The sequence below is a fragment of the Colias philodice genome, chromosome 31 (genome assembly GCF_061535455.1).
Source record: "Colias philodice isolate Cphi_HAF_F1 chromosome 31, ilColPhil1 Martin Lab GWU primary, whole genome shotgun sequence".
Classification (NCBI taxonomy): domain Eukaryota; kingdom Metazoa; phylum Arthropoda; class Insecta; order Lepidoptera; family Pieridae; genus Colias; species Colias philodice.
This window is the reverse complement of record NC_143116.1, coordinates 3565596-3577148: the sequence shown is the minus strand read 5'-3', so window position 1 is coordinate 3577148 and position 11553 is coordinate 3565596. Positions and strand designations below refer to the sequence as shown.

At 33.3% G+C, this 11553-nt stretch overlaps 2 protein-coding genes across 3 annotated transcripts; both read right to left on the bottom strand.

Annotated features, from left to right (window-relative positions):
* Positions 1-621: 621 nt before the first annotated feature.
* LOC149475194 (arylalkylamine N-acetyltransferase 1-like) lies at positions 622-6746 on the bottom strand. 2 transcript variants are annotated; one of them, XM_089713688.1, is made up of 5 exons: positions 6617-6746; positions 3886-4039; positions 2854-3034; positions 1445-1647; positions 622-854 (listed from the first exon to the last, which is right to left on the bottom strand). In XM_089713688.1, the coding sequence occupies exons 2-5, from the start codon at positions 3954-3956 to the stop codon at positions 656-658; spliced, it is 654 nt and encodes a 217-aa protein (XP_089569814.1). In that variant the 5' UTR covers positions 3957-4039; positions 6617-6746; the 3' UTR covers positions 622-655. The 2 variants fall into 2 exon arrangements, with proteins under 2 accessions (XP_089569814.1, XP_089569816.1); XM_089713690.1 differs by lacking the exon at positions 6617-6746 and adding an exon at positions 4803-4964.
* Positions 6582-10627, bottom strand: LOC149475193 (arylalkylamine N-acetyltransferase 1-like). Its single transcript, XM_089713691.1, has 5 exons — positions 10523-10627; positions 9024-9138; positions 8103-8283; positions 7511-7713; positions 6582-6808 (listed from the first exon to the last, which is right to left on the bottom strand). Exons 2-5 carry the CDS (start codon positions 9083-9085, stop codon positions 6610-6612), a joined length of 645 nt encoding a protein of 214 aa, XP_089569817.1. The 5' UTR covers positions 9086-9138; positions 10523-10627; the 3' UTR covers positions 6582-6609.
* Positions 10628-11553: the final 926 nt, after the last annotated feature.

Sequence of the window (11553 nt, the reverse complement as noted above, 5' to 3'; positions counted from 1 at the left end):
GCCCCGGCTTCGCCCGTGGTACATATTTCTCAATAAAAAGTAGCCTATGTCCTTTCTCGGGTATCAAAATATCTCTATACCAAATTTCATGCAAATTGGTTCAGTAGTTTAGGCGTGATTGAGTAACAGACAGACAGAGTTACATTCGCATTTATAATATTAGTATGGATTAGATATTAGATAGTGATGTTAATGGGAGCTTTAAATTACTAAAAAGCTGTAATCTTAGACACCAAAAATAAAACACAATTTAATAATATTAATCCAACTTTATTTATTTATTTATTTCTGATTCCTTACAGCTATTCTTACAATAATTACATAATAATTGAACAATACGCCAATGAAAAGGAATTCCATTAACAGAATTATTATAATAAACATGTGACAAAGAAAATTGAGTAAGAAAGTAGGAGGAAAATCTATACGATAAAATAATAAACAAAATACTATTGTGATGAGTATGGTATGGTGTGTAGTCTGTTGTGAGTGAGTGTGTAAATGAGAGTATGTATGTATATACTTAAGTAACTAAAAATTAAGTACTGAAACCTATATTATATATAATAGTTATGATGAATTATTGGAAAAAGTGATTTCTTTAAAAAAAAAAAAAAAATATTTATTAAATTCTTCATTCTTTATTAATCAAAAATCAATACAATTCCTTCACAAATACTTTATCGTGTAAATGCGGTGATTCAGGCACTATCAAAGGTTTCCCATCTAATAATATATCTTTATATAACCTACTATAAACACATTTGAAACCCATACGTTCAGCTGATTTCGCGGAGTACGCGCTTGTCGTATCTATACGTAATAGTCTTATATTTAACGCCTTGGCTGCGTTCCTGAAATAAAAAAAATGTATGCGTGTACTAGAGTACACACGTAAGCGGTAAGAAGTGAAACTTCTTTATGACCTTAAAAATGTCACGAGTATGGCGTAACGCAAAAATGTCACGCGTACGGCGTAACGCAAAAATGTTACACTAAATTTTTGTCCAACCCCGATAAAGAAGTTTCACTTCAAAAATGAATAAAAAAAGTAAAAAAAAAATACGTGTGTCACTCGAGGACTGCTGCGGTAAAGCTATTGCATAGCATCGCATCGCTGTATCGGTTGGAGTGGGGGGTGTTAGGTTTTTTCGTTACGGAATTTTTACATTCAGTCGCCGCGCTCAAGGCCCGCGATAGAAGCTATGCAATAGCTTAACATGCTTAAACTCATGAAATGATTTAATACTAGCTTTCCGGCCCCGGCTTTGCCCACGTTTTCAAAGCAAACCCGGATAGTTCCCATTCCTGTGGGATTTCCGGGATACAAATTTCATGAAAATCGGTTCAGCAGTTTTTGCGTGAAAGTGTAACAAACATACATACGTACTCACAAACTTTCGCATTTATAACATTAGTAGGATCAATGGTAAAAGTAACTTACTCCGCTTCTTTCATAAGTGCATTCATTATTCCTTTTTTACGCCATTTTGGATCGGTGCATGCCAACTTGATTTCAAAAACTCTGTCGTCATTTGGGTATATATTCCAAATCTCCAATAACATCTCTCGTAAGAACATCATTTGGATGAATTTCTTGTATTTTGGACTTCTGCAGTTCTTCAGTTCGTGTAGATTGACACCTGGCTAACATTTATTTATTTATTTATAACACTTTATTGCACAAACAAAATTAGGACAAAAATAACATTAAAATACAAAAGGAAGGCATAGTTTGTACAAGAGGCGGCCTTATTGCTAAGCAGCAATCTCTACCAGGCAACCTGATGGGAAAGGAAATGTATGATGTTAATGGGATAGTGCAAAAAGAAAACAAAAAAAAAAATAATGATAATAATTATACCTAATAAATAAATAAAATTATTTAAGTATCAAATATACCTACTATATACATAAATGCAAAAATAATAATACATATTACATAACATTATTTGAACATTACAAATTACGATATAATTAGTAGCAGTAAGAATCTAATAGGTAATAGGTAAGTTAGGTAAAGAGAAGTTTTTAGAAGATAAATTACCTACTTTAGTAAATTATTTGTATTATGTTTGTGTTTGAAGTGTTTCTTTAGGCGCGTAGAGAGTAAAATTTCAGTTAGTACCGTCGCGTCATGACAATACCGTCGCGTCATGAAGTACCTAAGGCGACGATATTGGTATCTTTGAATATTGACAAAGAAGTTTCACTTCTCACACGTGTGCATGCTTTTTTTTAATTTTTTGTAGTTTTTAATCGATAAGATTTTGACCGATTTGAAAGTTTATTTCACTGTTAAAGATTATTTAACTGTTCAGAAAGAAAATAGCTGAGGCTTCTATAAAAATGAAAATGAAAATTCTTTCAAAATGAAAATGTTGGCTAGCTTATATCTTCTGTTCTTGTTTGTATATACGTTATTATTTTTATCTGTAAAAGATATTCTACCCTATGATATATAAAAAAGCTAGATGTACGTTACCCGCTCTCTATTTTGGCAAGAAAAAACTCAGCTAAGTGCCCGAGTTTCACTTAGTCACGCACCATTCAGCGTCGTGGCTGGACGTTCTTTTTATATTTTAATCGGCAGTTGTTATTACGAAGTACATGAGTGAGACATGTATTATGTCTCGTGCGTGAGAGTGAAAGAGAGAACAACTGTATTGGTGATAATGCGTTAGTAAGTAGGTATGTATTAATTACGCTGTTTTTTAGTGCAATGATGTTGGCGTATGCCGCGTCTACTAGTATAATAGAGTCATTGATTCTACCTATATTTCCTGATCTAATATAATAATTATCAAATACAATTATTATCATCACCATTAGGTGACTGCTAAACATACTCACATTTACAAGAGGAACTGGACCACATATAAGCGCTCCTACAATACGACCATGGTCATCTCTCGCTTGAAACGAATCCCCCGGTAAACTATATTGCATAAAGTCGTCCATGTCTGGGGTTTCTTCATTTTCAGTTTGACAGTAACCAACTGTGGTACATAAGGGTTCCGTGTTGAAGAATGTTCTGGAAATTTGAACATAATTTATAGATAGCTATTTCAAACCATTGAGGTATTATTACTAGAGAGGACACCACGAACAAAATCTGTGCGACAAGCGCGGCGGCTAGTGAGTCATACCTACACTTTGTAGATATTCTGCCTCTTATTACTTAAAAATTAAACCAATCAATGTTACAAATACATATCGTTTATCTTATCAAAAAAATATAAAAATTGGTTTGAGACGATTGACTCTAACTCCTGTTACAAATACTGTAGTAGCGATGTCCTCTCTAGTACGTACTGTATTCAGATTATTATATATTTATTTATTCTTTAATATTAAAATAACCAATTTTTACTGGATATACACTTTAATTATACCAAAATACCTAGTAATTTTTACAATTTTTGTCTATCTCTATTTGTTCCGGCTATTATCATTAACGACTGGACCTATTTTGCCGGGTGTTTCACTGACCGATAGCTGTTTGTATAAGGAGCAACTTAGGCTATTTTTTTATACCGATATTCCCACAGGAACATTAGGATTAAAAGGAAACCTTACGCGCGCGGCGCGCGGGTGAATCCGCGGGATAGCTGCTAGTCTCAACTATAATTATTATGCAGTAAGTTATAATTTTTTGTTTATTAAAGTGAAACTTTTATTACATCGTCTCAAACTTTTTGGTCTGTGTAGTGCATGTCGCGTGTATCGCGGCTGCCGAGTAGGTATACCTACTCGGCAGCCGACCGTCACGCGACATGCGCTACACAAGCAGTATTCGGAACCGTTCGAACAGTTTCACTTTTACCGTGGTTTCATAAAACCACACAACATTTTTTTTATTTTCTACAACTTACGATAAAATACCTCTTCATAAACTTCATGACATCTTCAACGTCGCTTTCAGTAATACGACTCACAGTCTTCACAGAATACATTTTTGATTGATTACTTGGATGGTTAATAATTTTATATTATGTTTTTAGAGTATAATAGAATATTATGAATCCGATCCGTAATCCTGTAATATAAAGAAAGAATTAATAAATAAAAGTAATATTTATAGTCATATATCTAATATCTAATATATATTATAAAGGCGAAAGTTTGTAAGGATGTATGGATGTATGGATGTTTGTTACTCTTTCACGTAAAAACTACTGAACCGATTACAATGACATTTAGCACACATATAGAGGGTAACTTGGATTAACACATATATAGGATAGTTTTTATCCCGGAAATCCCACGGGAACGGGAACTATGCGGGTTTTCCTTTGCAAACGCGGGCGAAGCCGCGGGCGGAAATCTAGTTTTTATATAAATTAAAAAATGTTGGCAAGCAGACTCAAGAATAGCTGAACCAATGCGGTTATTTCATTTTATGTATGTTGCTTAACAACCACGGACGGTTAAATAATTACTGATAAAATATGGAATACAAAAAAATACGAGTTGTGCGGAACCGCGGGGAAAGACTAGTCTACAACTGCAAAAAGTGTTATAATTATTGATTATCATTTGTGACCACAAAGCGTTGTTAGCTATTTTTTACACTCATTTTATACCTAAATGTTTGTATGATTATATTTAGATGATTTTAAAAGAGCAAATCGACACTTGCCGACTATAATAATCTCCGTGGAACCAGTTTCCGAACCAGTGGTAAACATGAAAATTGTTGATTATGACAATTCGAAAGACCTACCTCAAATAAATTCAGTTGAATAAATAAATGAGTTGGATGCCTATATACAATTTATAATAACAAATTATGTACTTACAAATAATGCATAACCCACTTTTATTATATAAGTATACGATTTATTATGTTTTCGTTATCAAATTCGACCTTAAACACGCCGTTCAACTATCGGTATTATATCAACAGTGATATCAACTGGTTATCATCACTACATAGTATAAAACAAAGTCGCTGTCTCTGTCCCCATCAAAGAATATACTACTCTCTAACGAGAGGTCCCCATGTTCATATGTTAAAGCGAGCGATGATGTTGCTATCTTGTCCTGCGAGGTTGCTGGTGTTTTACAAGTAAACCTGTATAAGTGTGACTTCAAAATTATTTATTTATTTAATCTAATTTGATTGTTATGACGATTCAAAAGTGCTTTTATAAGAAGTTTTATTGCATAAATAAATGATTGAGTTTAATGGTGTATTGACACATTCATGTTCGCTAATCGCCTCATACCTCATTGAAATATTTATATGATACGAGTGTCGACGCAAGCAGTGGCTGGCACTTCTTCCCTTTTGATTACGTCTAAATAACTGATACTATAGTCTAAGATCCAACTGCAGAAATGTTCTCATCGGTTAAATAACCGCAAATAATAGCAAATGCTAAAAACATATCTTTGTTTATATATGTATAATTAATGAACCCTACAGTAGTTTCTACAAGTTTAATCCAGTGATACAATTGCAAATTTCTAAAAATCTAATAGCTCCAGTTATTTCATCCTTCATGTGCTCTAAGGGCCGATTTTTCAATGCTTGAATAAAACTTATCTGTCCAATAAAGTGTTACACGATAATATTAAAATGTCACGTAAACTGTCAAATACGGGCAATTAGAATACGTTTTTAAAATGGTAGTTTTATACATTATTCAACGAATAAGTTTTAACCAAGGATTGAAAAATCAGCCCTAAGTTGAATAATTGCCGCATGCACTCAGTGCAGCGCGGAGAGTCACCCGACTCGCGCACCCGCGCAACCGCGCGTGGTTGTGCAACAGGAGCTCCGCAAAATTCTCGGTCTACGGTCGGTGACTGTTTCATTTATTTTTGACGTGATAACGTTTTTAAAATCATTTTAGTCGGGTGACATGTTCAGAAACTTGTGTCACACCAAAACCTCACGAGCGCGATCGCAGGTATAACGAGAGAGAGACGGACCGATCTCCCGTCTCATCTCGAGCGCTGCCACTAATAAGACTATCACGTAAACATCTCGATCGTAAACCTACTTTACAAACAATTTTTTTACAAATATTATATTGTGATTTTAAAAATAATCAGACTTATAAATTATTAATTTTTGACTAGCTGTACTATATTACTTGCTCTGTGACTAGCTGCGTTACGCGATACTCGGCTCCTATTGGTCTTAGCGTAATGATATATGCCTATAGCCTTACTCGATAAATGGGCATTCTAACACCGAAATATTTTTTTAAATCGGATCATTTCCTGAGATTAGCGCTTTCAAACAAACAAACAAACTCTTCAGCTTTATAATATTTGTATAGATGTGTTCTAAACAAACCAGCATATTGCTCACGTTGTTATATTATTAATTATTATCTCTGCTATATTAAATAATAATAGTTAAAAAAAAACTAAAAAACACGCTTTTTATAGAAAACCGAACTAAAAATAGAAAATTTTATCAAATTAGTGTATTGTCATCGGTCCTCAATAAATCTACAAAGTTTGAACGAAATCTGACCGTTTAAAGTGGGTCAAAATCGCGCCCAAAGAAGTCGGTTACAAACATACAGGTGAAGCTAATATAAAGCGTGTAAAAAACAACAACATTACAATAAAAAACATATATTAAAAACATCAGTACAATTCTTTAACATATACCCTATCTTCCAAATGCGGTGGTTCTGTCACAATAAGCGGCTTTCCATCCAACATGAAGTCTGTATATACTCGATTAAATACACATTTGAAGCCGTGTCTCTCAGCTGATTTGGCTGAATACGCGCTCGAAGTTTCTATCCTCAACACTCTAATGTTTAGTTCTTTTGCTGCGTTCCTGTAAAAGACATTTTTCCGATCGATTAAAAAAAATGTATGCGTGTAACTACTAGTGTACACACGTAAGAAGTGAAACTTCTTTATGACGTTCTTTTTCAAAAAATAATTTACTATATGCAAATTTACAGAAATACGTCGAATCACGCGTGGTAGGGATAAGAAAAAGATGGCGCTTAACGGAAAAATGTCACGCGTAACGAAAAAATGTTACACTAATTTTTTTTCCAACCCCGATAAAGAAGTTTCACTTCAAAATAATTTCTTAATTATCATTTTAAATAATAAATATTTTTTCTTTAAAGCAATCCCAATTTAAGGCTGTGACCGCCTAATTATAAGTGAAAGGTTTGGTAGGTACTATAAATTATATTACCTAACTTATTTCCTGACTATCTGTTTTCCATGTTTATTTTTCTATATTGACTACTAGCTTACCGCCCGCGGCTTCGCCCGCTTTGTCTAAAACCTAATAAATTATATACTAAAACCTTCCTCTTGAATCACTCTATCTATTAAAAAAAACCGCATCAAAATCCGTTGCGTAGTTTTAAAGATTTAAGCATACAAAGGGATATAGGGACAGAGAAACCGACTTTGTTTTATACTATGTAGTGATTTTAATCCCGCGGCTTCACTCGCATTGTACTCGGATAAAAAAGTAAAGAGCTATTCAAGACTATTAAATATAATATTATCTTACTCTGCTTCTTTCATGAGTTTATTCATGATCCCTTTGTTCCGCCATTTTGAATCAGTGGACGCCATCTTGATTTCGAAAACTTGTTTTTCTTCTGGATATATATTCCATATTTCCATAATAACTTCGCGTAAAATCATCATTTGTATTACTTTTTTATACTTGGGACATTTACAATTTTTTAAGGCACTCAGGAAGTCTGTTGGCTGAAAAAATGCACAGATAAAAACATCATGTCTGTGAAAATATGTTTAACTAGCCGCGCTTCGCGGTTTCATCCGCGTGGCTCTGCTCCTATTGGTCTTAGCGTAATAATATATAGCCTATTACGTAGTATATTATTATTAGTCTGTGCTATAACCTTCCTCGATAAATGGGCTATCTAACACCGAAAGAATTTTTCAAATCGGACCAGTAGTTCCTGAGATTAGCGCGTTCAAACAAGCAAACAAACTCTTCAGCTTTATAATATTATACAGTATAGATAAATACTGTTATGTTGGTAATACATTTTTAACGGTTTTTAAAGAGATTTCTGAATTCTTGAATTTCTAAATTGACAATACTCGAGTAAAATCTACAAGAAAGTACTAACATTAACAATAGGACTTATACCACATATGAGAGTAGCTACAATATTGTCACCACCATCTTTGGCCATGAAAGATATCCCTGGTAAGGCTTCTCTACAGAAGGCATCAAGATCCGGAGTGTCGTCATGTTCAGAGTTGCAGTAGCCCACTCCTTTGTATAGCGGCTCATCTATGAAGAATGTTCTGTAAAGATATTATTTATTTATTACACTTTATTGTAATAAAACTAAATAACAAGAAACAATAAAAATAAATTATATGGTACTAGATAGTTGTAGTTCAATTGGCGGCCTTATCACTTAGCAGTGATCTCTGCCAGGCAACCAAGCGATATATCTATAATATAAAAATGAATCCCAAAATGTGTTGGTAAGCGCATAACTTGAGAACGGCTGAACCGATTTCGTTAATTCTTTTTTTATTATATTCCTTGAAGTACGAGGATGGTTCTTACGTAGAGAAAACGTAAATATGTACCACGGGCGAAGCCGGGGCGGACTGCTAGTTAATAATATAGTTTAAAATAAGAAAATAAAAACTTATACTACCTTAACCTAAAAAGTACATAAATATTAGGCAAAAAGAGCATGCATGCCGAGCACACAGTGTGAGAAGTGAAACTTGTATGGCACGATTCAAAGATTCCAAAATCGACGCCTTACTCCATGACGTGCCGGTATTGCCATGATGTGACCTTGAAATTTTACTCTCAACGCGCCTAAAGAAGTAACATTTCTAAAACATGCTTAAACTCATGAAATTTGTGTATTGTCACCGATCCTTGATTGTACTTTGTACTTTGAATTGAATCTGTCCGTTTAAGGTCAAAATCGAGTCTAAAGGAGTCTGTTACTGTATACAAACATACAGGTGAAGCTCATATTATAAGCGTGTTAAAACAATTATTAAACTGAATAAAATACCTTTTCATGAATTTCATGACATCCTCGACATCTCTTTCCTGTATCCGACTAACAGTATACATAATTAATTATCTAGTTGAAATTAAAATATTTATTTTAATTTTCAACTAAAACTGGAACAAAAAATAACATCAATTACTTTTTTTTTAATTTATTTATAGATTAAAACGTATTTAGCGTCACTACAGAAAATAATTCGTAAGTAATATTAGTAACTAGCTGCACCCACATATCTCCGCTGTTGGTCTTAATACCTTAAGCAGACTGCAGCTTATCCATTTTTAAGAAATTCAGTTGTATATTGTTATCACTTCTGTTGGTGGCACTTGTTTCATTTTTAGTTTACTACCTATAAAACTTAATTATGAAACAGTTCTCTGTATAAATCATTGAGATAATATTACTACGTATGGAGGAGACACCACAAACAAAATCTGTGCGCCATTTTTTTGCTCTAATTAAGTTTTAAAAATTATTATCTAGTTAGGTTCTTACCGATGAAAGTTATTCCTTTGCACTTTTCCGTATTATTTGTATTATTTGTGCAATATCGTAACACACACGAAGGCATATTTGATGCGTTTCACTTTAAAACCATTAAAAAAAACCATATGGCGTATGTTGAGCGGAACATAAGTGATGTAGGCGGTGTCGTCTCCATATGTATATCTCAATGGTATAAATAAATAATTTTTGACAGATATTATTAAATTCCCTCTCATAACATACTCTTTACAAATATTACTAGATATAAATAAAATTTAAGATGAAAAAAAGAGAAAATGTTTAATTGTTATGAAAACAAGTAGCACCCATCGCTATTTGCCAAAAGCAGTTACCTATGTAACTTCTAAAGTTATTTATTACTAGTGGTATGCCCTAGCTACGCATGTGGTATATCTTAATATATTATACTATAAATATTGTGTCACAATGTTTGTCCTCAATGGACTCCTAAACCACTTAACCGATTATAATAAAATTTGCACACCATGTGCAGTTCGATCCAACTTGAGAGATAGGATAGGTTTTATCCCGGATATCCTACAGGAAAGGGGTTTTCTCTGAAAACCGGGTGAAGCCGCGGGCGGAAAGCTAGTAATATTATATAATATATAGCCTTTAGCACTCAGGGATCAAGTACCTACATATAATATATCCAACAGTGAAAGAATTTAAGCAATCGGTCGGATAGTTTTTAAGATTGGCATGTTTAAAGATACTCTCCAGCTTCTTTCATTCATATAATAAACTAGCGGTCTGCCCCGGCTTCGCCCGTGGTACCTACATGTTTAAACTATTGTGACACGAGATTTATATATATTAAGATAATATAATATATAATATTTTAGTAAAAATTATATAACGCTCAAATGGAAGGAAAAGCTCATGCAAAGCCTGGAGATAAATTAAGATGCACAAAAGCGTTGTGTGCACAAGTGTGAGTAACAATGAACGTATTTCATGAAGCTAAATTACTGCAACGTGGTAGATCCTACCAAAGATACAACACACGAGATAAAATAGTAAAAGAAATAATAAATAATTAAAAATAAGGCTAGACTCCTAGGCCTTCATACATTTTTATGGTTAATCAACTGTCAATGTCAAGGGATAAGTGACAAGTTGACAACTGACATTGCACCTGTTGCTGGTGCTAATTTACATATTTGTAAAATTTCATCTTATTTATCAGAGATGAAAAATGCAACATATTAGAATAAAGCCCGGTCTGTGAAACTCGGCATCAATCTAGATTTTATCAAACGCATTACGCAACACATGTGTATGAATATGAATAGAATGTAAATATATGTGATATATTGTTCTGTGGATATGTGTAAGTATTTGTAGAAATTTTCAATCACTGTTTTGTACTCTGATATATATAATCTGTCCCCGTTTTCCAATTACAGCACTAGAGCGCATTATGCGGCATAATGCTTAACGTTGAATGTTTCAACTACAGCAACGCTTCGCACAATCGAGCACTCATAAAAGTAATGCGCGTGAATTAATGCGTGCAATCGATGCCATTGATCGAAATGTTTTGTTTCTATATTATCGTTAGTAATATTATTAATTGTTGGAAAAAAATTTTTAAGCTTTCGTTTCATTGTAGTTTTTTCGAAATAATCAAAGTTAATTCAAATTGTGTTAAAAAAATAAATATAAGTATGGATGAAGGAACATTGACTTTTTTTTTATATTTCACATTTAAAATGTGAATACAATTTCATTTTAGAATTCGAATCTACAAACAAATTTGTTAACAGGAATATACTTGCATTTTATTTTATACTTGGCGCATTTGAAAACTAATTCACGTTCCAATTAAGCATCAGAATAATTCGGCATTGTGCGCCACTGAGTCGCATTATGCTCTGTAATTGGAAAACTACCTGTATATAATATAGTTTTATAATCTGTGAACATTCAACTGTCAATTGTTTCATTGTTTCATGAATTTAATGCGTTACCAACCCTACTGTTATAACAGTAGATTTGCTGCTCGGTAGAGATTAGTATA

Excerpts from the sequence above, each read along its gene's own strand:
- LOC149475194 (XM_089713688.1), bottom strand. The coding sequence starts at position 3,956 with ATGTATTCTGTGAAGACTGTGAGTCGTATTACTGAAAGCGACGTTGAA. Across the intron at positions 3,035-3,885 it reads GTCATGAAGTTTATGAAGAG|AACATTCTTCAACACGGAAC; the intron begins GTATTTTATCGT and ends TCAAATTTCCAG. Across the intron at positions 1,648-2,853 it reads GTCCAGTTCCTCTTGTAAAT|CCAGGTGTCAATCTACACGA; the intron begins GTGAGTATGTTT and ends AATAAATGTTAG.
- LOC149475193 (XM_089713691.1), bottom strand. The coding sequence starts at position 9,085 with ATGTATACTGTTAGTCGGATACAGGAAAGAGATGTCGAGGATGTCATG. Across the intron at positions 7,714-8,102 it reads GTATAAGTCCTATTGTTAAT|CCAACAGACTTCCTGAGTGC; the intron begins GTTAGTACTTTC and ends GCATTTTTTCAG. Across the intron at positions 6,809-7,510 it reads AAACTCATGAAAGAAGCAGA|GAACGCAGCAAAAGAACTAA; the intron begins GTAAGATAATAT and ends TGTCTTTTACAG.